This window comes from Erythrolamprus reginae, chromosome 2 (genome assembly GCF_031021105.1).
Source record: "Erythrolamprus reginae isolate rEryReg1 chromosome 2, rEryReg1.hap1, whole genome shotgun sequence".
Lineage (NCBI taxonomy): Eukaryota > Metazoa > Chordata > Lepidosauria > Squamata > Dipsadidae > Erythrolamprus > Erythrolamprus reginae.
Window position 1 is genome coordinate 143,583,233 of NC_091951.1, and position 26,878 is coordinate 143,610,110.

The following is a 26,878-nucleotide window of genomic DNA, read 5'->3' on the forward strand; positions in this document are numbered from 1 at the left end:
TTGCATTGCCTCAGATCTGGTCAGGGCCAACACCAGCTTCTGCTCTCTGCACACATGAATGCTAGATTTTCCCCACCGAAGTGGTACCTGATTATCTACTTGCACTTTTGCAGTGCTTTCGAACAGTTGGGTTGGCAGGAGCTGGGGAGAAAGTGGCAGGAGCTCACTTCATTAAGCCGCTGTGCTACCGCATCCCCCAAGTTATGCAGTATTATGTATAGATCAAGTTAACCATCTGGCCTGAAGCCATTTTGTCAATCACTACTTTCTGTTGTGTAAGCCAATCAACAAATCGTTTGCTACTCAAACATCTTAAGAGTCATTTGAGCAAAGAGATATGTTTGTCTTTTAAAATATATAAATAATAGGGAGGAGTTGGTCCCACAATACCAGAGAAGGTAGAAGCAAATAATAATGTGGCTGTTTCATTCATATAATACAACATTATTGTACTGGGACAAAAGGGGTCATTAAAAAGCAGGTTTGTGTAGGAAGCAGTTTATAACTGTCCAAGCTTAGGAAAGTGGTTGAAGAAACAGTAGATCATTTCAAATATAGGATAATAAGTATTGTTTAGGACAGTGATGGCCTAAACAATTTTTTTCCTCGGGTGGCAACAGTGCATGTGTGTGTGCTATCACACATGCGTGAGTGCCCATACCCATAATTCAATGCCTGGGAATGGTGAAAATGGCCTCCTCCCCCCCCGAGGCCCTCTGGAGGCCAGAAATGGCCTATTTTTCAACTTCTGGTAGGCCCAGGAGGCTCGTGTTTCACCCTCCCCAAGCTCCAAAGGCTTTCCTGGAGCTGGGGGAGGGTAAAAATGCCCTTTCCCATTCACTGGAGGTTCTCTGGAAGCCAAAAATGCCCTCCCAGAGCCTCTGTGCAAGCCAAAAACCAGCTGCCCGGACACATATGTATGTTGGAGCTGAGCTAGGGCAATGGCTCGAGTGCCAGCAGATATGGCTCCTCATGCCATCTGTGGTACCCTTACCACAGGTTTGCCATCACTGGCTTAAGATTATAGACAGATGTAGTTATCTCAGATATGCTATTGATTGTCACAGAAGGAAATAATTTTTGCATAATGGTTTTACAAAGCTATAGTACAATGCATTACAAAGAATATTATGATGTACTTCTTTATGCTATTACTTAACATTCATCCTTACAAAATATTTTCTCTGCAGTACTCTGGGATCTTCTGAAGGACTGGGGTAGCAGTAAAATAAATTAATAATAATCACAATACTCAAATCCAAAAGCCATGAAAGTGCCTTAAACGAAATCATTTAATTTGAAAATAATAAACACTGTGTTTATCGGACAGAAATGATTCAGACCATATCAGTACGAACTTTTTCCATCTGCCATGATTGATCAAAACTGTCCATTTGGAAGGCAAGCACCTACCGCCTGAAATTACCTCATGTTGAAAAAGTCTTGTGTTTCAACATGAGGTAATTTCAGCTGGTAGCTGCTTTGGCTTGTCCTCACGGGCAAATGACTTCTTGCAAGCTAACATAAGAAAAATGAGCAATGGCAAGTGCCAGAGGCTACACAAAAACAACTTCCTCGAGCTGGCACGGTCTGCATCTCTGTAGAAACGAAAGCCAAGGTAGGAAATGTATAAATTGATTGGGAGAGAAATTACAGGGAATGTCCATGTGGTGACATCAAGGACAGGAGCCAGCGACGTGAGTCCAATTAAGAGCAAGCAGTGACGCAGAGCCACTCGCCTGCACAGTGCAGGGTGAGTGACAGACATCATGCAGTAGCCACTTCGGGAATAATCTTCACGGAGGCCCCAGCTCAGGGCGTTGAAATGAGGAAATTGCCAAGAGTAAAGAATTCCTCCAAGCACTAATGATCCTGAAAAAGAGATATTTAAAACATTCAATTGTTTATACAGTGGCTAAAATGGATTATTTCAATAATAGAAACTTTATTGCTGGAGTTGCCTTTAGTCTGAGCTGTAATGTTTTATTATTCTGTTCTTCAAAATATTAATGCCTAATGTCCTCTGGAGTTGGAGGCCACAGCAAATTTTAACAACAACAACTTTGTTGAGCTTTCTATTTGTTACTTTATATAGCCATAAATTATTTGCAGATGCAGAAATCATATCATCGTAACCCGCTTGCCCCAAGGCAGTGAAAAGTATACATAATGCAGCTACAAGGAACATTTTATGTAGTTTGCTCATGTAGCCTCTAAATACTTGCTTTCTATGTGAACGAAATAAGATGATTAAATCAGGTGACAGATGACCAAATGTTATATGTGCTCTATATCAGAGGTCCCCAACCTTTTTTGCACCAGGGACCGGCTTTAAGCTACACCAATTTTCCACGGCCCAGGGGGGGGGGCTTTGGTCATATGGGGGTGGGGTTATGGAGGGGTGGAGCTTAGTGACGCAGCCCTCCACACTTCTCCACAGGGCGGGGAGAATCAGGAGGCTCCTTTGGCGGCTGGGGGCTGCCTGGCTTTGTGATTTTGGCTGGGGGGGGGTTAGGAAGGTCCTACTTCTCCACCCCCCAGCCAAAAATTCAAAGCCTATCTGCTGGATACGGGCGATGAGTGGGACAGAGCGGCGCGGAAGCCTCTTGCAGCAGCTGCTACAGCCACCGGCTTCCGCGCTGCTCGTCCCACCCATCGCCCGTATCCAGCAGAAGCTGCTGCCCGAGTGCTCTTGGCTGGCGGGATTCAAAGTGCTGGGGTGGGGGGTGTCCCGACAGCCACCCCACCCCAGTGCTTCGCCTCCCGCTGGGACACCCCCCACCCCAGCACTTTGAATCCCACCGGCCAAGAGCACTCGGGCAGCAGCTTCTGCTGGATACGGGCAATGGGTGGGATGAGCGGTGCGGAAACCTCTTGTAGCAGCTGCCACAGCCACCGGCTTCGGCGCCGCTCGTCCCGCTCATTGTCCGTGTCTGGCAGAAGCTGCTGCCCGAGTGCTCTTGGCCGGCGGGATTCAAAGTGCTGGGGTGGGGGGTGTCCCAGTGGGAGGCAAAGCACTGGGGTGGGGGGGCTGTCAGGACACCCCCCACCCCAGCACTTTGAATCCCGCCAGCCAAGAGCACTCGGGCAGCAGCTTCTGCCAGACACGGGCAATGAGCGGGACGAGCGGCGCCGAAGCCGGTGGCTGTGGCAGCTGCTGCAAGAGGCTTCCGTGCCGCTCTGTCCCACTCATCGCCCGTATCCAGCAGATAGGCTTTGAGTTTTTGGCTGGGGGGGGGACTTAGGAAGGTCCTACTTCCCCCCCCCCCAGCCAAAAACTCAAAGCCTATCTGCTGGATACGGGCGATGAGTGGGACAGAGCGGCGCGGAAGCCTCTTGCAGCAGCTGCCACAGCCACCGGCTTCGGCGCCGCTCGTCCCGCTCATTGCCCGTATCCAGCAGATAGGCTTTGAGTTTTTGGCTGGGGGGGGGGAGAAGTAGGACCTTCCTAACTCCCCCCCAGCCAAAATCACAAAGCCAGGCAGCCCCCAGCCGCCAAAGGAGCCTCCTGATTCTCCCCGCCCTGCCCGACGCACCACCCTGTCCTGCATAATGTCCTCTGCCGGGAGGGCAGTGGCGCCGCGGACCGGCTGGAAAACCCCAACGGCCCGGTCCCGGTCCGTGGACCGGCGGTTGGGGACCTCTGCTCTATATTATATGTATTATTATTATTATTATTATTATTATTATTATTATTATTATTATTACTACTACTACTACTACTATTATTTACTACTACTACTACTACTACTACTACTACTACTACTACTATTACCATGATGTATGAAATTAAAAAAATTGAACAAAACATTCTCAGAAGCAACAACCCCAAGTTAATTCTGGATCTTATAACTGTATTTTCAGGTCGGCCCCCTTCAATTGCTTCCCATAAAAATTCTCTGGTTAATTAGAATTCACCATTAACAGTGATCTAATGGGTGGAATCACAATGTTTATTAATAAAATGGAACTCTTTTTTTAAAAAGAATAAAACATTATCTTTCATATCATAACTCAAAAAAGTGTAATTTACTTAGACATTGTATCTTACAAAAGAGCTTCAAAATTCCTGCAATGAAAAAAACCCCCACTCTATATGACCATTTATACCTTAGTTACTTGGTAAGTGGACAACTGACAACTGCATTCTACATGTGGCAAGCCTTGAAGACTTCTTGGAAGGTACAACTGGTCCAGAATGCAACAGCTCAGGCAGTAACAGACATGCCTTTCTATGCACATGTGGTACCTCGTCTCTGTGAGATCTGCTTGAAAATTCACTTGAGTGTAATCCAAGAAGATGGTTATGGCTATAAAGCTCTTCATGACTATTTGAAAGACTACCTATCTCTGATCGATTCTGTACACCTTACACAGGCAAAGTGGCTGCAGATTTTCCAAAAGCAATCATTCTGCTTTCAAGAGGTACAGAAAAGTAGTTTAAATAAAATGTCACCTGAATATTACCTTGCCATGTTTCTGGTGCAGATTTATTAAGCAGAAATGCATGAAATTGATCATGGTAATTTAGATGCATACGATACATAGACAAAAATGTGTGGATAAGCATGTAACTCATTCATCACTACAAAATATGTGTCCCATAGCATTTTATTGTTGCTCTGTACAAATCAAAAGTATAAGGTTTAATGTCACATAGGATAAAAACAAGAACCTCAATTATTTAAAATGTGGTTCTATTTATTCTGTTTGTGAGTTATCTATTTTTGGACAACTTTAAAAGTTGATGCAAAAGCAAAAATTAAAGGGAAAATGAAAACTATCCTATAATAAGAGCTCAGGCACTTGGGCACTGTAATTGTAACAATAATTATGGAACATTTTCTTATAATTACAGTCCGTGTTCAAAATCATATGCTTCAAAAGATTAAATCTTATGACCCTAAAATTTAGTAAAGACACCCAATAGTCTCTTCAGAAAATCTGTCTTTCATGACAGACTTTTAATAGGCATTAGTAGACTGAGACGTTTAACTGAATTTCACAGGTCCAGTTCTGAACTAATTTCATGCATTCAAATTTTCAAAGCGTAACAGGAAAATCTGTTTTATTCACAAGAGAATGGATAAATTGCCTTAATGTTGTTGAGCAATATTTTTGCTGTGGTATGTATTTCCTTGCACTCTTTTTTGGCTAATAGTAACTTCTCTGATTTACAGTTTTTATTAAAATATATATTCTGCTCCATTTTTTCCTGTTATAATCTATGTGCCTGTCACTAAAAATAAAATATGCAAATTTGGATTGGAACACTGAGCTAATCCCCTCCACATCAGAAGTAGCTATTCCCCACTCTGTTAAATATCAGTATATAAACCTATTGTGCACACACACAAAAGTTTTATCTCTTGTTATGTCTGCATACATACATCTGAATGGAAACTCAGGGTAATGTTTTGTAAAAAGTCTTGCAATATAAAACTTTGGTTCACTCAACTTTGTATACTTTACAATTTTCAAATTGGAACTTCAAACCAATTTGCTACCTCTTTCAAAGTCTTGGTTTCTGGCTTCATATGCATATAACAGAGACAGCTAACTAAGCATTGTATAGTCAACACTGAAAGGTAACAATATCAGCTCAAAAACAGATGTTGGAAGTCTTATTACTGATGCTTAAGGCAATGTTTATTGCTTTAACTATCAAAAAAGACCATTCTGTTAAACACACAATTTGGGTAATTCTTTTTGAATAATATGGATGAATTATTCAAATTATTTCCACATTCTAGGAGCCAGTTGATACACTTAGGAAGAAAATATGTGTGCATGGTAGTTGGTGATGGAAAATACTTGCCCAAGACTTTACTAGTTATGTAGGATAATGTAGGTATTCTGAAACTGAAATCCAGTCTTAAAGAACCTGTTTAGAAGGGTTGTATGGTTGTTTTAATTGGTTTTGGTATAAATCCTTGGTCGTCCTAACTTATAAGATACTGAAGTCAAAGGTTCGGGTTCGGGAGAACGCCGAGAAGCCCCCCGGCTGTTTTAAAAGGTGACAGCTGGGCGCCGCCGGCCAGCGGAGCGCCATTTTGCGATCTGCGGTGGGTTCGTAAGCCGAAAAAATTTCGTAAGAAGAGGCAAAAAATTTCCGAACCCCAGGTTCGTATCACGAGGGGTTCGTATCACGAGGGGTTCGTATCACGAGGGGTTCGTATCACGAGGGGTTCGTATCACGAGGGGTTCGTATCACGAGGGGTTCGTATCACAAGGTACCACTGTATTCAGTTTTTAAAGAGATTATAAAAAAACTACTTTTAAATGAAAAAAAGTACTTCTGAGGTCAAGGATTATGGATATAACACAGTAGGTCATGCTACTTTTTATTATTAAAAATTGCCTATTGAAATAGGATAATTCTCTACTGTTCAGCAATATAGTTTTTTGCTTTGGGAAATAAACATCATCAAGAAAGTCATCTTATTTAGCTTTTTTATATGAATGTAGTGAATTACAAGAGAAAGTGTTAATTTTACAACTGATCCCCAATCAGATATAAGTTAAATCATGCAAAAGTCATATAGGCTGCACAATCGTGAACTGCTTACCACGTAGAAAAATAGCTATAGTATTTGTTGTCACTGTGATGCAGTCTATACATGCATGACAAGCAATTGGAAACTGCGACTGGTACAAAATGTGGTAGCTTGAACAATAATGCATATAACTCAATATACCTGGGTTGACCCTACTGCTTCACCGGTTGCCAGTGGACATCTGGGAGTGTTTTAAAGTGCTGGTCACTTAAAAGTATTTAGCTTTGGCTAAATTATCCAATGTAACCTAAAAAAGTCAAATACAGTAATACCTCGTCTTACGAACTTAATTGGTTCCGGAAGTAGGTTCGTAAGGCGATTCAGATCAGGCTATCTGTGGCCTGAAATTTCTGTACTGATCTGCTCATCCTATCAGATCCAATTGTCTAAATTAATCCAAGAAATGAATATGTTTTATTGCTGTTGCCATACTTTGCAATTTCCTCTCTATAGAGATACAGTTGGCATGTTGGGATGAAGACCTGAAACTAGTGAGTACATAATTTTGTCTACTACTGATAGTTTTGATAGTTATTATATTATGTTCAGGTTTAATTATTATTTTTGAATAAGTTCTGTTTTGTTTATGAATTGATTTTGATTGTCAGTGCTCAGAGCTTTTGGAAATGGCATACAAAAATAGTAAATAAAATGTGTGTGTTTATTCTTGCGCTAGACAGTTGATTTGCAGCTCCAAACCAGCTTAAACTTCTTACCTTTCCAAATCAAACATACTATGTTTCCATGATAAGCAGAGCTACAAATTACCTTAGCCACATTTCAATCTTGTGTGTTGTGTGAACCTTGCCTGCATGACAGTTCATAGCTCAGTGTGACAGGGATACCCAGCAAATTGCTTCTCTTCACAATGGAGTAAGCTTGTGGTATAAACCCAACTGCAACGCTGAATTTAAAATATGAACTGCATTTTAACATTTCACTTTTAATTGGCTTCAAAGCAAACCTGAATGCATCAATTCTCTACAGGACAAGTTAACTACAGTCTGCTTCCTTTCTTCCATAAAATCACTAATTTACCTAAGTATTGCTTAATCCTTAATACAAATGCCCAACTTTTTCCATCAGAATCAGTACATAGAAACATAGAAACATAGAAGTCTGACGGCAGAAAAAGACCTCATGGTCCATCTAGTCTGCCCTTATACTATTTTCTGTATTTTATCTTAGGATGGATATATGTTTATCCCAGGCATGTTTAAATTCAGTTACTGTGGATTTATCTACCACATCTGCTGGAAGTTTGTTCCAAGGATCTACTACTCTTTCAGTAAAATAATATTTTCTCATGTTGCTTTTGATCTTTCCCCCAACTAACTTCAGATTGTGTCCTCTTGTTCTTGTGTTCACTTTCCTATTAAAAACACTTCCCTCCTGGACCTTATTTAACCCTTTAATATATTTAAATGTTTCGATCATGTCCCCCCTTTTCCTTCTGTCCTCCAGACTATACAGATTGAGTTCATTAAGTCTTTCCTGATACGTTTTATGCTTAAGACCTTCCACCATTCTTGTAGCCCGTCTTTGGACCCGTTCAATTTTGTCAATATCTTTTTGTAGGTGAGGTCTCCAGAACTGAACACAGTATTCCAAATGTGGTCTCACCATCATTCTATATAGTGGGATCATAATCTCCCTCTTCCTGCTTGTTATACCTCTAGCTATGCAGCCAAGCATCCTACTTGCTTTCCCTACCGCCTGACTGCACTGTTCACCCATTTTGAGACTGTCAGAAATCACTACCCCTAAATCCTTTTCTTTTGAAGTATTTGCCAACACTGAACTGCCAATACAATACTCAGATTGAGGATTCCTTTTCCCCAAGTGCATTATTTTACATTTGGAAACATTAAACTGCAGTTTCCATTGCTTAGACCATTTATCTAGTAAAGCTAAATCATTTACCATATTACAGACGCCTCCAGGAATATCAACCCTATTGCACACTTTAGAGTCATCGGCAAATAGGCAAACCTTCCCTACCAAACCTTCCCCTATGTCACTCACAAATATATTAAAAAGAATAGGACCCAGAACAGATCCTTGTGGCACACCGCTTGTAACCTGACTCTGCTCAGAATACTCGCCATTAACAATAACTCTCTGATGTCTACGCTTCAGCCAGCTGCAAATCCATTGAACTATCCAGGGATTAAGTCCAATCTTCACTAATTTATCTATCAGCTCTTTATGTGGAACCGTATCAAAGGCTTTGCTGAAGTCCAGGTAGGCAATATCCACGGCACCACCTTCATCCAACACCTTTGTGACATAGTCAAAGAAATCAATGAGATTAGTCTGACATGATTTGCCTTCAGTAAAGCCATGCTGATTTGGGTCTAATAAGTTATTGTTTTTTAGGTGCTGATTTATCCTCTTTTTGAGTAGAGTCTCCATCATTTTAACTACAACTGATGTCAAGCTAACTGGCCTGTAGTTACCAGCTTCTTCTCTACTGCCCTTCTTGTGAATAGGCACAACACTGGCCATTCTCCAATCCTCAGGAACTTCTCCTGTTAACAAGGATTGGTTAAACAAATCAGTCAGGGGGGTAGCAATGACAGATCTGAGTTCTTTAAGAACTCTGGGGTGGATGCCATCTGGACCCATTGCCTTATTTATCTTTAATCGTTCAAGTTCTTCTAAGACATCGGCTTCTAAGATCACTGGAGCTGAATCCGTACAGCTGGAAGCAATGCTATATCCCTCTATAGTATTATTTTGTAAGGTGTCTTTTGAGAAAACTGAACAGAAGTAGCTATTGAAATGGTCAGCGATCTCCTTATTCCCATTAATGCATGTATTATTCCCGGTACTAAGCTTCGTGATGCCGCAATTTTTCTTCTTCTTATCATTAATATATCTGAAGAAGGTTTTATCCCCCTTCTTTAGAGATTTGGCAATTTCTTCCTCTTTTGAGGCTTTAGCAGCATATATTATCTGTTTCGCCTCCTTCTGTCTCATTTTATATACCTCCCTATCAGCTATACTTCCAGACTCTTTATACCTCCTATAGGCAGCCTTTTTTTCATTGACTATAGCCCTTACATCATTGCTAAACCATAGCGGTTTCTTCTTCCTTTTACCTTTAGTTATTTGTCTTACATACAGTCCAGTGGCTTTTAAGATGGCCTTTTTTAATACAGTCCACTGGATGCTCGCTCCTGCCATTTTATCCCTCCCCTTTAATTCATTATCTAAATATTCTCCCATTGCATTAAAATTTGTTTTTCTGAAATCCAATACTTTGGTTGCATTATAGGATTGCTCACAATGAGTTTTTACATCAAACCACAAACATAGATGGTCACTGCAACCTAAATTTTCTCCCACCTTGACATCTGAAACCCAATTCCCATTCGTAAAAACTAAATCTAGAATATTCTCCCCTCTAGTTGGTGTCTTAACCAGCTGTGCCAGAGCTGCTCCTGTAAAGGCCTCTACTATATTCTTACTTTTGCATGTAAGGGCACTGGGGATATTCCAGTCAACATCAGGCATGTTGAAATCACCCATAACCACAATATCTCCCTTTACTGCCATTTGGGTAATTTCATCCACCATCTTGTTGTCATATTCCTCGGATTGCCCTGGAGGCCTATAGATCACCCCAATTCTAATGACAGAACCTTCTTTATTTTGCATGCAAATCCAGAGAGTCTCTAGATCTTGACACGTATTTTGAATTAGTGTTGTTTTTAGACTTTCTTTAATATAAATGGCTACTCCACCTCCCCTTCTCTCTATTCTATCCTTCCTATACAGTGTATATCCTGGTATGGATATTTCCCATTCATTAGAATCCTTAAACCATGTCTCAGTTATGGCAACCAGGTCCAAATTATCTCTAGATATTATGGCCATTAATTCACAGAGCTTGTTGCTCAAGCTTCGAGCATTTGTGCACATTACCCGAAGAACATTATTTTCGCTATTAGTTTGCCCCTTATCATCAACAACTACATCTATATTATTTGCAGCTCCCTTTTCATAAGCTTCCAAAAACTGCTTTATCCTCATTGGTCGGGGACAGAAATCACCCACATCAGTTACATCTCTGTCCCCTTTACCTAGTTTAAATGCCTGTCCAAAAAAGTTCTGAATTCCTCACCGAGCACCTGGGTACCTCTGTATGATGGATGCAAACCATCCCTCTTAAACAACTCCCTATTAGACCACCTACTGACATCATGACTTACATAGCCAAAACCTTCAGCTTTACACCACTGCCTTAACCACACATTAAACTCTCTGATACACGTTGTTTTATCCTCTTGGCCACAAACCGGTAACACCTCTGAGAAAGTCACTGAATCAGTTATTTTACCCAGCTCCACACTTAGACATTGAAAATCTCTTTTTACTACATTAACATTTCTCTGGGACAAATCATTTGTGCCAAGATGCACCACCACATCAACGTTATTACCTTTACTCACAGTCTTAACAATGTTTGTAATCCGCCTCCTGTCCCTGCTGGCAGTGGCCCCTGGGAGACACCTCAGCACCTTAACCACATCCTTGCTCTGTCCCAAATCAACACCTCTAACGGTCGAATCACCCACAAGAAAATGTGTCCTCTTTTTATTTCTACTAACTGTACTTGATGGTTTGGTGACATTTACGACAACTTCCCCTTTGAACATCCCCTCATTCTCTGCCTGAGGGACCTTGCTAATATCTCCAACATCCTTACTATTTAAATCCACAAGAACACTATAGGAATTTGATACAGAGAGACCAAAATTGCTATGTTTTTGCTCAACTGCACGCAATCTTCCTGAACCGACAGTTGTCCACACAGCCCTCCTCCTCGGGGGGCGCTGTGGAAGTGGAGGCTGGACACATGGCTGCATTACAGCACGTGGCTGGGACAATCTTTCCACTTCTGACTGCAAGCTACAAACTAAGGACTGCAATCTAGAGATCTCGCCATCTAACCTAGATGTCCTTATGCAAAGAGGGCAGTACCCCAAGTTCCACAAGGTACTACGGAAGACAACAGCCAAACAAATGTTACACTGCACCAAGCCAGTCATCTTAACAATGTATTGAAATACAAGTACTTAGCAGGAAAATCAACAATCCCTATTGCTACCAAACTTTGCTGATTTTGGTTTATAGTTATATGATTCGCGCGCCGTTAGGCGCGCGGGCCACTACCTTCTTCTCCTTCTCTGTGATCTGAAGTGCAAATTAAAATGGCTTTTTCCTGCCTTTTATACTTCCCAGTCTAATCCTGCCCCAGCCTAATCTGATTGGTCTGTGTTTGAAAACAAACTGCTAATAAAATTGTCTGTAACAGCCAGTTATAAATGCCCCTTCTCCTTGAATTCAAAAAATGCAAATGCAAAAAGTAAACAGCACTACCTTCTTCTCCTTCTCTGTGATCTGAAGTGCAAATTAAAATGGCTTTTTCCTGCCTTTTATACTTCCCAGTCTAATCCTGCCCCAGCCTAATCTGATTGGTCTGTGTTTGAAAACAAACTGCTAATAAAATTGTCTGTAACAGCCAGTTATAAATGCCCCTTCTCCTTGAATTCAAAAAATGCAAATGCAAAAAGTAAACAGCACTACCTTCTTCTCCTTCTCTGTGATCTGAAGTGCAAATTAAAATGGCTTTTTCCTGCCTTTTATACTTCCCAGTCTAATCCTGCCCCAGCCTAATCTGATTGGTCTGTGTTTGAAAACAAACTGCTAATAAAATTGTCTGTAACAGCCAGTTATAAATGCCCCTTCTCCTTGAATTCAAAAAATGCAAATGCAAAAAGTAAACAGCACTACCTTCTTCTCCTTCTCTGTGATCTGAAGTGCAAATTAAAATGGCTTTTTCCTGCCTTTTATACTTCCCAGTCTAATCCTGCCCCAGCCTAATCTGATTGGTCTGTGTTTGAAAACAAACTGCTAATAAAATTGTCTGTAACAGCCAGTTATAAATGCCCCTTCTCCTTGAATTCAAAAAATGCAAATGCAAAAAGTAAACAGCACTACCTTCTTCTCCTTCTCTGTGATCTGAAGTGCAAATTAAAATGGCTTTTTCCTGCCTTTTATACTTCCCAGTCTAATCCTGCCCCAGCCTAATCTGATTGGTCTGTGTTTGAAAACAAACTGCTAATAAAATTGTCTGTAACAGCCAGTTATAAATGCCCCTTCTCCTTGAATTCAAAAAATGCAAATGCAAAAAGTAAACAGCACTACCTTCTTCTCCTTCTCTGTGATCTGAAGTGCAAATTAAAATGGCTTTTTCCTGCCTTTTATACTTCCCAGTCTAATCCTGCCCCAGCCTAATCTGATTGGTCTGTGTTTGAAAACAAACTGCTAATAAAATTGTCTGTAACAGCCAGTTATAAATGCCCCTTCTCCTTGAATTCAAAAAATGCAAATGCAAAAAGTAAACAGCACTACCTTCTTCTCCTTCTCTGTGATCTGAAGTACACAGCATGATTAAAGCAGAAGCTACAATTAAATTGATCTGAGAATAATCAGTCACTTCAAATTCACAGGACCTTATTTTCCAATAATTATATGAATAGAGTAAGCCAAAGTGTGTTTTTATTTTTTAAATATCAGATTTTTTTTTAAAAAAGCTAGGCTTTTGGTTGATTTAAAGTAGGGATGTCAAATTCACAGAGTTGTCACATGATTTATCAGGACTTTCCCCCTCTTCACAAAACTGGGTGTGGGTGTGGCCAGCACATGACACATCTGGCCTACGGGCTGGGAGTTTGACAAGCCTCATTTAAATCCAGTATGACTTCAGGATCAGTAAGTTAGAAATATAGCCTTATAGAATAAATTCTTTCCCTTCATTTCCAAAAAAGGAGATGACCTAGGTGATTTAATTTCTTATGTAAAAAAGAACAGAAGAAGAGAAGCTCTGCGAAAGTCTGATTCATTTCCAGTGGGAGATCTAACACCTGCTACAACTATATTGAATTTTGTGTGGTTCCAGTATGATCAAAATACATCTACTTGGAACTTACTTCAAGTAACTACATTGTTTGATGCTTTCCAGAGGGATGATATAGGCCCTAGGCTTCCTAGGGCCTTTCCCTATTACCAGCTGTTGTTTTCTTCTTCCATCCTTGAATCAACAACTGAATTTAAAGGAGCAACAAAGAAAAAGAATGGCAAGACCTCGCAGGCACAAACCAAGTTCTTCCCGTGGATTGACAAATTGAAGGATTTATCTTGCCCAAAGGATGGGAAATACTGAGCAGCAGAGCTCTGAACAGAAATAAGAGAGTGGAAGGTGAATAGCAGATGACGAGAGAGGATGAGTAATGCAGTAATTAAAACAGGAGTTCATCACCTTTTGAATTAGAATTTTCAACAAGCATCCAAGGCTGTATTCATAACATGTTTACAATATGTTTCCATAATATTGTTTCAGCTAATGAGGCTGTAATCAAATGAATTTCAGTCCTATTATTCTCATACACTACTGTCAAGTCAACTCATTGTTCTTGCTACTACTTTGGTGCCCCCTGCTGATTACATTGTAATAGAGACCCAGGGTAGAACAAACTGGAGCAGCTGTCCCATATGGGTGGTTGAGTATTTTTTTCTTTTATTTGAAAGCACTAGGAACTTAACACAGCTGTGTACAGTGGGGATGTCAATGAATTTATTGAATGGGCCCTGACTTTGATTGCACCAATCCCTCAGGTATCTCAATGGCAGAATGAGCAATATGACTGGGAAAGAAGAATCAACTAACTTTGGTCTTATTACATTTACAACTGCCTACAAGCATTACCCAAATGTTTCCATATTTGTTAGATGAACAGAACAGCATTTTGCCTTCAAGTACCTTTTACTATCCATCACTATTGAAATGTTTGTCTCTTTTACAAGCCGGGTAAGATGTTTTTGAGTTGTTGTCATTTTTGAAGAAGATTAAAAAAAATCAGGGGTTTACTAAGGATCTACCAGCTCAATTCGCTATATAATTCTCCAAGACCAGGATAAATATGCTCCAGGAAAAGAAGCCCCTCCCCCTTTTTTTCCTTTTGCAACCAGTTACTTGAAGGTGTTTCAAAACATGGTCTGTCTGTCCATCTTCTTTCCTACCTACTGAAGGAAAGTTCACTTGAAGTTTCATTAGTGCCATTGCTTCAGAACAAAGTGAGGGTTTTCTTCTTTAAAACCCTTCTTCTGGGTAGTTGAGGACCTTTCCAAGAGGAAGGGCCACACGCATAATTGTCTTTTTCTTTTCCCCTTGGTGTTTTATTGTTAAACCTATCCATCTGCCACCTGTCACTTACTGATAAGAAGTGCCCAGTTTATAATCCCCAGTTGTAAATAGATGTGGCTGACATAATTAATGTCTACCCTACGACCAATTTGAATTACAAAGTCAAGGCAATTTGAAAATCAGCCTCAGTGTGATTAACATTAGTACACACACGGGCAGTCTATAAATTCCACAGCCCCAGGAATTATTTAAATTATCTGAAAATGAATGAAAATTAGGGCAAGATGTCTTTCAGGAAAAACAGAAGGCAGAAGTGGGGTGTCTGAGATAAACTAAATAGTCCCATGAGATAAACATTCTTGGACCCAGTAATAGCAATGGGTCTAGGCCACTGTGGGTGTCTAATGTCCAACAGAGTTGCCAGGCTGTTATTATCTGCCATGCCACCATCACAACTGTACCAGAGTAAATCCTCTTATCTGATGAAGCCTTCTCTGGCAAACATCTCTCTTGCAAACAGGATTGTTTCACATTGGATACATTCTCTCAGCATGGAGATGCCATGCTCTATGGTCTCTGGAGTCCACTGAGGAAGTGGGAACTAGACACCATCTTGCAAGGCCAGCAGGATCTACTGCTTTCATATGGAAATGTGGGAATAATAGAAAAACCTTGACTGTTTGATGGCAATACTTGCTGTAATTAGGGTTATTCTGTTCCAATCCGGCTTTCTTTTTTCTAGTTTCTCTTAGGAAGTTTATTATTTTAAATTTCTACTTGCTGTTTGGAACTAAATAAAGACAAGATTTTGATACATGGGAGAGGTAACTGCAAAAAAATTACAAAATTAAGGCAGAGATCACTGAGATGCTTATAACTGATATTATAACAATAATTGTAATAATGAAAGTGCAACTCAGAAAGCCTACCCATAACTTAAAACTAGTTTTTTTCATCAACTAAAAATTATAGAAACATAGCAGATTGACGGCAGAAAAAGACCTCATGGTCCATCTAGTCTGCCTGTATACTACTTCCTGTATTTTATCTTAGGATGGATATATGTTTATCCCAGGCATGTTTAAATTCAGTTATTGTGGATTTACCAACCACGTCTGCTAGAAGTTTGTTCCAAGAATCTACTACTCTTTCAGTAAAATAATATTTTCTCACGTTGCTTCTGATCTTTCCCCCAACTAATCTCAGATTGTGCCCCCTTGTTCTTGTGTTCACTTTCCTATTACAAATAAAAATTATACATATGAATTAATGATAGTCTATTAACCACAATAATGATTTTAATTTAAATGCACATAAATTCCTAAACTACACTAGACTTTTTTTCACATGTAAACAAGCAAATTAAATAATACTAGGCAAGTTATTAGATAAACAAGACCAACTGAGAAATTGAGATTTCTCTCATATTGATGCATATTTTTTTCTTTTTCTGAAAGGATAAAATGAATGTTAAAAACACAAAACTTCCTCATAAATATTAATACTTTTGCTATATTTCAACTATCACAATTTATCTTTAATAAGAAAAAAAACATCTTTCATTTTCAGGAGAGGCCTCTCCTGACTAGGCCTCTCTACTTAGATTAATTGCATTTTAAATCATTTTTCTTTGGAAAGTTGAAATTGGCTTTTAGATTCTCTGGTTTACAGCACAATTCTTGCCATGTAATTGCAGAACCACTAAATAGGACTAGATGGTATGTTATGAATCAAGAAGAAGAAGAAGGATATATTAGTAATAAACTCTTGCCCAAAGGAAAAACAAATTGATGATTCACTCTAAATGGCTAGATTTAACAAAGCAAATAAACAAATTCCCCTTCCCATAAAAAATAAAACACAGCAAGTGCCAATAAAACCTTGAATTTCTTTCTGCCTAATTCTCTCTTCCTTGTTGAATTACTTTTTCAGTAGAACTTCACTTTCTCTATTTTTAGCCATGAACAAATGTATTTCTGCCTTTTTACTTAAAGTTATATATGCTAATTAATGATGAAGTACTAATGGATTCCAGAAATCTGGCATGGAAGTCTGTCTCCTTGCCCACACTAACAAAAGTATTCATAATCTGTCTTTCAAAAATATTTTTTTTAAAGTTCCCCTTTTATCCCTTTTCTCTTCTAGAGTAACTTTTGAATAAATTCTTATGAAATGAAGCCCTGAACTAAGATTACATATTTTGAGAACTGCCCTTCATTCATTAGTAAATTTGTATTTATTTACAATAATTTTTGTACTACCGATCCTAGAAATTATGTAAAATAATGAAATACTGCTTACATTTGAAATGTGTTCATTTGAAACCTACAGGAGTTCCAACATTTACAATGAAAATATAAAGGCCCAACTGACGAGAGAATGTGCAATCTATGCAATCAAAACTTTTAATTAAAGTGCATAGAACAGACCTAGGGCATACCAAATGTCAGCAAGTGGCAATTCAATACAACTTCCTGAGTGAATGCTATTGCCTGCAACTCCAACAAAAACAGTAAAAGAATGATGTGAGACAGACCTGACGTGAATTGGATACATTTCTATTTAATGGAAGAGGTCTTGAAATAATGCTTAAAGTTCAGCGTGCCAAAGCAGTTGCCTGTGCAAAACCATGGTAAAAACCATTATTTTCTTCATGGATGTTCTCCAAAGATTTCTATATGGTAAATTCAGTGGTTTGAAATGCCAGTCATCTGTAGGTTCTGAGCCTTACTATTTGATGCACCAGATGAAACACCTGGAATTGCTGGAGGGTATTGGACAAATGTGGGACAACGGAAAAACCTAGCAGTAAGGGAAACATGATGAGGGGCTAGATCCAAGACTTCCCTCCAGTTCTAAAGCACACTGTGCAGAAGATCAAGGAATGAAAAGGCATTTTGAATGGTTTCTTGCCTGCCACAGTAGTCCGGCTTTTGTTGTTTACATCAAAAACAGATACTATTATCCTCACCAGCAAACCTCTATTATCCTCACCAGCAACCCTCTGTTGGTTTGTTTACTATAACTGTAACATAGAATAGAATAGAATTTTACTGGCCAAGTGTGGAATTTGTCTTGGTGCATATGCTTTCAACGTACATAAAAGAAAAAGATACATTTGTCAAGAATCATGTGGTAAAACACTTAATGATTGTCATAGGGGTCAAATAAGCAATGAAGAAACAATCAATATTAATAAAAATCTTAGGATACAAGCAACAAGTTACAGTCATACAGTCCTACGTGGGAGGAAAAGGATGATAGGAATGATGAGAAAAACTAGTAGAAATAGAAGTGCAGATTTAGTAAAAAGTCTGACAGTTTTGAGGGAATTATTTGTTTAGTAAAGTGATGGTGTTCGGGAAAAAACTGCTCTTGTGTCTAGTTGCCTTGGTGTGCAGTGCTCCATAGCGACATTTTGAGGGTAGGAGTTGAAACATTGTGCATATGTCTCCTTGAACTGACTGTCTGTGGAAGCTGCCCCTTGGAACTCAGATGAATTGTCAACTTATGTTTGGACTCCTGGACTTCTGGATGATGACCTAACTATAATTTTGTTTTCACCACCTGGATTCTGGCTTTTTTTTTTTTTTGGCAAGTAAGCCCTCTAGGGACTAGGATTTTGTTGCTCTGTGGGTGTACTTGAACAGTCTCCCTGTTTGCCTTGGCTTGAAATTGTCTTTCAAGCAAACTCCTTGGTGCACATGCATTGTGAATCTGGCTTGGAAGAGGACAAGAAAGATCAACAAAAGGCAGTGTTTTCACATAGAACCAAAGTCATAGGTGAATTACCCTGAAGCCACGTTTGGTCTCAGCTGTTAAAATCAGGAAAACAATTGAAAGTCTAAAATTGGCTAAACCTATATATTTAAATAAACCCCTCAACTTTTTCTAAAATTCAAGATAAAAAAAATTGCCCCATTCCACTTTGTACCATCACTACCTTAAAAAAAAACCACACACAAAAAACAGTTAAGTACAGCCCCTGGCTATTAAAAGATTGCTCATATCTGAGGAATGAATAGACAGCAAGATTTCAAGGTATGTGAAAATGCTGGTGGCAAAAGCTAAGCAGGAAGAGATCAGGCACATGTAATTTCACAGAACAGAGATGCACATTAACAGCTTGCTTGGGCTTTGACATATCCAAACACAGCATTATTGAAAACTACAGGCTAAATGTAACTTCTGGTGCAAGGAAATCATTCTCACCTTCTCTGGTAAGAATTGTTTCTAAATCAAATGACTCCAAGTTCTTGGTTTCTCCCTAGAAATCAATTGAAAAGCTACTACATGGCATCAGGCCAGAATACCTTCGGGACCGTCTTCTGTCACATGAATCCCAGCGTCCGATAAGGGCCTTCTCCAGGTCCCGTGGACTAAACAATGTTATCTGGCGGGACCCAGGAGAAGAGCCTTCTCTGTGGCGGCCCCGACCCTCTGGAATCAACTCCCCCCAGAGATTAGAATCGCCCCAACCCTCCTTGCCTTTCGTAAGCTACTCAAAATCCACCTATGTCGCCAGGCATGGGGTAACTTAGGCTATGCTAAGGCTACAGTAGAATTGTGTATGGTTTGTCTGAGTTGTATGGTTTTAATAATGGGTTTTTAATGTGATTTTAATCTATTGGATTTGTGACATTGTATTCTGTTGTGAGCCGCTCCGAGTCCTCAGAGAGAGGCGGCATAGAAATCTAAATAATAATAATAATAATAATAATAATAATAATAATAATAATAATAATAATAATAATAATAATAATCTCATCTCTCAACTCAGGAGTACCAGTCTGCTTCCATTTTGGTTCAAGTGTACCATAGATGTAGTACAGCTCAAAATATCTCGCAGCAACTACTTCACTTCTCTTCTTGGTACCTTTGTAAGATCCATGAGGCGAAAACTCTCAACCCTATCTTGTCAAGAAGATTTTTTCTTAAACAAAAAGAATTTAAAGAAAGCTACCTTGTACCTGTCAACTGTCAACTTCCTCTGTCAAGGACCTTGGAGTACTCATATTCAATGACCTAAGGTACCAAGAGTTATTAATCTAATCCTGCGTAGCTTCCTCTGGCAATATTAATCTACTAACCAGAGCATACAAAACATTTGCTAGACCAATTCCTGAATACAACTCATCTATCTGGAACCTGCACTGCATATCAGATATCAATATAATTAAGAGAGACCAAAAATATTTCACAAGATGAGTTCTCCACTCCTCTGCTCGCAATAGAATATCTTATTCCAACATTTGAAGTTTTGGGATTAAATAGCCTAGAACATCATTGCCTTAGATCTGACCTAAATGTAGTTCATAAAATCATTTACCACAATATCATATCTGTCAATGTTTTCTTCAGCTTCAACTGCAACAATACATGAGCACACAATCGATTCAAACTAAATGTAAATTGCTCCAAACTTGACTGCAGAAAATACGACTTCAACAACAGAGTAACCAATGCCTGGAATGCACTACCTGACTCTATGGTTTCTTCTCCAAACCCCAAAAACTTTAACCTTAGACTATCTACCGTCGACCTCACCCCATTCCTAAGAGGTCTGTAAGGGGTGTACATAAGCACACCATTGTGCCTTGTTCTACTGTTCTATTGCCTAATTTACCTGTACCTATTTTGCTATTGTTTATGTTTATACAATCCCTACTACCTTATACATGCTTGACAAATAAATAAATAATTAATAATAAATAACAACAACAACAACAACTCTTTTCCACCCTGAGATTAGGATGCTATTCTCATACCTCTGCATATGTTGCCCAAGAATAGAAACACAGAAACATAGAAGATTGACGGCAGAAACAGACCTCATGGTCCAACTAGTCTGCCCTTATGCCATTTCCTGTATTTTATTTTAGGATGGATATATGTTTATCCCAGGCATATTACTCTACATATATTTGGGAGTAGCTAAAACAAAGATACTCTTGATTTTTACTCATATATTGTAGCAAGGTGTGCTATGAAATTCAGTACGGAGGATGTAGATTCTAAAAAATGTAAAGGCTACCACGGCAAGTTGATTAAAAAAGGAAAGTTTTATTTGTAATAGAGACGTATGAGGAAAAAAACAGTTATTTCCATAATATATATAATATACACTTGCTTTTTGCTAGTTACAAAGCAAAAAGGAATTTTTAAAATTCCCATTCTTCTCTATGATGTGATGGATTTTCACTTTACACTCACCTGCATCCAGAGTACCAGTTGCTGCTAGCCAACCCACGACTGGCGGAACGGCACCAACCACAGCTCCTAACCATGTATTCACAATGCTAACTCTCTTCAGAGGCGTATAGCAGCAGGAATACAAGAAAATATTGAAGGCTCCTAAGGCACCAATAAGAGGATTTACTCCAAGGATCAGCAAGGTTATTGCTGGAACTGCACAGCAGATTCCGAACGAGACAGCAAGCAGAGGACTGTTTAAAAACAAGAAACAAAGAATTGGAATATATCAGTAAAAGATCAGCGTCTATTAGCATTTTCTTGTGTCCTAAAGTTTTCATATTTTTAAGTTCAATGATGACAATCAGCATCTATAGAAAGGTATATCTTTGGTGGTGTACACTAAGTAAGCTGCAAAATTGACAACGCGGGAGAAAAAGAAAAGCAAAACGGATTGCATCCTTACTTTAGTTCATTTCCTTGTTTTTTACACAACACAATGGAAGTATGGGAAATACGGCGAATCTCTGTAGGCAGATTAAATAGGTGGATGCAAATACTGTATGTGTGATTTACATTAAATATATTATGCACTAAGCATCCATCCAGAAATTCTGAGGCTGCTTCTACATAGTTATAGACATATGTCCTGCAGTAAATTTTAATTAACCATGCACTGCTTTACAGAAATATGTACTCAAAATGTATTGCACTGGAAAAAAATAATTTATCAAAACTTTATAAACCTAAACTATGGATTTTATTAGTGTTCCAGCCATAACTATGTCAACTCTCAAAAGCACAGAAGAAATTATTTTTAATAACATATCTAAACATTTAGTGTGGATTTTTATACTTTCATACAGACCACTTATAGTGTTTATTTAGAATCGCAAAATAACCCCAGGACTGGCTCTGCATCAATCTTTTTAGAATGCTAAGAAGGAAGAGATGTCTGCCTTTAATTTAACTTTTAATTAAATGGACCAGGCCAACAATTTGATAAACGGAAACATAATTTGAACCATTTTACAAGCCCAACTGTGGATTTTGGTAATTTAATTTAGTGGATTGCAATGTTTATTACATTTTTTTCACAAGCTTTGGAGCCAAGAAAACTATACACAGCTTTCAATGAAAATACATGAAAACACTAACACAGGGACCTAATTTGACACAAGAGTGTAAACTATGACAGAATATTGTTAAATGACAAGCTTTATTGCATGAATCCATCACTTGCAAACGGAGGCAAGTCCTAGGAGAGGGGTGGCATACAAATGTAATAAATTATCATCATCATCATCATCATCATCATGTTATTGATTGATTCATTCTGCCTCAATGGGATGTCTGAATTGACCCCCAATTCCAGTGGTAGGATTCAACATTTTTTTTACTATTGGTTCTATGGGCGTGGCTTGGTGGGTGGGATGGACATGGTAGGAGAAGAATACTGTAAAATCTCCATTCCCACCCCACTCCATGGGAAGGTTAGTGCAAAATCCCCATTTTCTCCAAATCAGCTGGGACTTGGAAGGCAGAGAATAGATAGGGTCAAAGCAAGCCAGAGCTGGTATTTACCAGTTCTCGGAACTACTCAAAATTTCCACTACCGTTTCTCCAGAACTGGTCAGAACCTGCTGAATCCCACCTCTATCCCAATTCAAACCATTACCAAATATTAAAGATCATATTTTTTTGCTGAATGCGCTGAAGAGAAGGAAGGACTCTTAATAAGAAAAACGATACAGCCTGCAGTTCTGTCTATTGTTTTAGATGTTACAGATTTTTGTTGCACAAAAGGAGGAATTAAACAAAGTTTCTTCTTTGTGGAAAAATAAAGCAGTAAATAGGGTCACAGCCCTGTTGGAAATCTGTGTTCCTTGAAGGTCCTGTACAATGAAATATTAAGTTTAGGGAGGAAGGCTGCTGTGATCATTGCAGTGATTGGTGGCACTGTCCTAGAAGTGAATGACTATGGGCATTATCTGGCTGAAACTGGGCTTAAGGTTCAGTACCAGCTGTGAAGGGGTCTATGACAATTCGCTGCAGTCAATTTGCCATGGCCAACTTGCTTTTGAGGTTTGCGCAAATACTTTTCAATATATGAATGTTATGTGTCTAGATCCTGAAAACACCTATGTAATAGTAGTAGTAGTAGTAGTAGTAGTAAAATATTAATAACAACCACAAAAACAACAATGCTACTCAGAATATCATATATTTTATAAAGATACTTGGTTAATACCTAGGACGCTGGCAGCAACCCGTAACATTAGCACCAGTCAATATTAATGACATATTTGTTCAGTTGATTGAGTTTTATGTTTAATGAATAAAAAAGATGATGGTGAGGATGAGGATGATAATGATAATAATAATAATAACAACAACAACAGCAACAACAACAATAGAGATAATTGCAGAATAGTTTTTTTTAAAGAAGAAAAAAGTTGCTTTCGTAGCTTCACAAGAAATTTAGCAGATCCTCAGGCACTAGACCCTTTTTTTGGGGGGGCATTTAATTGTTACCAGGTGCACTTCACCTTTAATCAGATACTCTGTTTCCAAACATTGAACTGGGAGTTTGGATGATTGTCAAAATCAAAGACAAAGGAATTCTGCAGTGGTCAAGTTTTGATTGTTGGGAGAACTGTAAGAAAATGAATATTTTTTCTATGTGTGCTGCAGGAGAGTCCAAGCATGGGTTAACTTCTGTTGGTTGCCTAGGGACTGAGTTAAGAAGAAATCTTGTCATGCCCTCTCTGCTCCACTGAGTTCAATTTTCCAACAAAGGCACAGACTTCCAGTATATCCAGGATGGTGATAAGTCCAGTCACTATGTCAATGCTGGGCCAGATGGTTGCCAGAGCGGTTTTGAACTCTCTTGCAGCACACATAGAAGAATATTAAAGTAAGCCACTGTTCCTTCTCCTGTGCGCTGCTTGGAGAGTCTTAGTTTCCTTGGTGGTTCTTGCAATTTTTATAACACCAATATATATTAAGTTCTCCCAGTGCCAGAACAGAATATAGGCCGCATTGGACAGCAACTCTAGCTGCCTCAGATGAAATCACTTCAACCTCTTCAGCTGTTCATCAGAGATGGCAGTGGAGGTTTTTGCCGGCGCACCGGGGGAACCAACGCACATGCCGGCAAGCTAACAACTGTTCATGAGGAAACCTCCTCGTAAAACTCTTCTTCTGATGAAATTGAGCTCAAGTACTTGGAGAGTCCAGCGATTCTGCAGTTTTTTCTAGAATGAGTTAAGAGAGGGAGATTAAAAAATATATATGTCCCTCTAGGCTCAACTGAGTTGAAAAACTGAACTCGCTGGAGCAGAGAGGGCATGACCAATTCTCTTCTTAACTCAGTCCCTAGGCAACTGACATAAGGTAACCCATGCTTGGACTCCCCAGGCAGTGCACAGGATAATTCAAGTTTTTCCTCCTGAATTTTCTCATTTAGTTGTAGCATGACTGGAGTTTATGTAAAAAAGTGGGAATCAAATTTCTATTAAAACATCAAAAACAATGGCAGTTTAGAACAAATTCCCCTAATGTACTCCATAAGAATTGGAGAGGACAAAATGGTGATGTTCCAGGTTTGCTGCCATAAATGATGGCTTTGAAAACTAACACATTTAAAAGATTACACATTAACTATTTGCTTTGTCTATATATTTTGATTTTAAATAAAAACTAAGAGCTTAATAATGACAGCATTTGATTTAAATTAGAAGAGACGTAGTTCCATGGAAGAAATTGAGTAGAAAAGATAAAGAAAACACCAAAGATTAGGATTACTCAAAAGAGGTGCTTCACACTGAAAAGAAAAATTCATGATGCACTTAACTTTAAATAATTAAAGAAGTCACATTTTTTTCCAGATTTATATGTTGTCATAAGCTACTCTTGGCTGTTTCAAGTTACTTTTGCATATGTAGTCACTTGGTAAAATGATGTGGCTGCTTTAATGATTTGAAGCTTAATCTACCAGATGATACCAGATCAGAGGTGGGTTCCTCTTCCCAGTTCAGACCAATTCGCCTGAACAGATACCCTGTTTTCCTGATAGTAAGACACCCCCGATTGTAAGACGTATCGGGGGTTTCAGGGGGGTCAGCTAATATAAGCCATACCCCGAAAGTAAGACATATGTCTTACTTTCGGGGAAACACGGGGGTATTGCCGCCTCCCTCTCATCTAGCTGCGCCCCGCCTCCTGCCCACTTCTGCGCCGCCCCCCCTCCATACGTCACCGCGTCTGCCGCCTCCGTCTGATCCAAATGAGCGCCGCCTCCTGCCCACTTCCGCGCTGCCCCCCCTCCATACGTCACCGCGTCTAAATGTTAATTTTATGGTTAAAACAAAAAATTCGACAATTTTTTTCCAATATAAGACATACCCCGAAAGTAAGACATAGTGGGGCTTTTGGGGATAAAAAGAAAGTAAGACACTGTCTTACTTTCGGGGAAACACGGTAGCAAATTGCTGGTGATGTTGTCACAGAACTAGATCAGTTGGTGCAGGTATATGAGCGATGCCATCTTAAAAAAAAAATAATGAGATTTTTTTCCCAAATTATTTTTTCCCAATTTTTTTTTTTGGGGGGGGGGGGCTTTTGCGCATACACAGAAACAAAGTTTCTGGCACTGTGCATGCATCGCCATCTTGTTTTTGGCTTTTTTTTGGAATTTTGTCTCTCTCCCTCTTTTTTGCACTGTGTCCACACAGCGCGGCCACATGGCCTGGGAGGAAGCGAACTGGCACCAGAGCTTAATATATATTTGGTGTTATAAAAATTGCACCAAGAAAACTAAGAGCTTCAATGAGTGTACACGTAAAAGATTTTGCTTTGACATCTTCTTCGGAAATGAAAGCATCAAGATTTTGTCTTGGACAGTGAGGTGGATAGTATATAAATTTAATAAATAAACAAAAAGAAAAAGAAGCTGGATTCTGGTTCAAATATTATTTTATCTTTAGCTTTGGATAATTAACTAACAAGAATAGCAATTGACTTGTCTCCATAAATGGAAACTCAGTAAGGTCTTGGAAGCATGATTGCCTAATAGTTTTGGAAAAATACAAGCAATTTGCAAGTTAATATAAACAAATATCATTCAACAGCTTTCTTGAAGTACCTTATAATGCAATTAACATGCCATAATCTATTTATATCTAAACCAAAATGCAAACAAGTATGTAGTAAGCCACCCTGAGTCTGCAGAAAAGGGCGGCGTAGAAATCTAAGTAATAAATAAAGTACAGTATCTACCGTGAATAATGTTGGTTTCATATGTAGAACATCCACAATGCCATGTAATATACTGTACAGTATATTAAGGGTGAAATGCTCCCACTTCGCTTGTGCCTGTCAGTTGACGGAGAGCCAGTCACGAAGGAAGTGTGAGGCTCTGCCCATCTTCCCAGATGTTGGCATTTGGGTTTTTACCCTCTGTGCCTTCATAAAGTGTTCTGTGCATGTGCAAAGCGTTCTGTGCATGCACAGAGGGTAAAAGAATCCAAATGGCAATATCCAAGTGGCAGGCAGAGCCTCATGCTCCCTTCGCAACCGGCTCTCCGTTGACTGACAGGCATGAGCATTTCACCCCTGCATTATATACTATTACTATTTTGATTGAAACTGCTTCTCTCAAAGTAAAAATATAGTATTATTTATTTTATTTATTTTATTTATTTATTATTTAGATTTGTATGCTGCCCCTCTCCGCAGACTCGGGGCGGCTATACCACCTGATGCACAATAAATCCCAAAGGCAATGCTAACTAGAATTAGAATATTGTCGTTTGGACTGATACATTTTTTCAAAAATCAGATGTTTCATTTATTTATAGTTATATGCACTGTACTCTCAATTAGCATGTTTCTAGCAGGGGAGTTTAATTGG

At 39.1% G+C, this 26,878-nt stretch overlaps 1 protein-coding gene across 3 annotated transcripts in view; it reads right to left on the reverse strand.

The window, feature by feature from the left end:
- Positions 1-1,274: 1,274 nt before the first annotated feature.
- The window catches only part of COX10 (cytochrome c oxidase assembly factor heme A:farnesyltransferase COX10), a 121,009-nt gene continuing 95,405 nt past the window's right edge, over positions 1,275-26,878 (reverse strand). For all 3 annotated transcript variants that reach the window (XM_070739740.1, XM_070739741.1, XM_070739743.1), the window contains 2 exons: positions 20,986-21,218; positions 1,275-1,872 (listed from right to left, as the gene is read on the reverse strand). In XM_070739740.1, the coding sequence (XP_070595841.1) occupies positions 1,451-1,872; positions 20,986-21,218 (655 nt within the window). In that variant the 3' untranslated portion in view covers positions 1,275-1,450. The remainder of the gene's footprint in view (positions 1,873-20,985; positions 21,219-26,878) is intronic.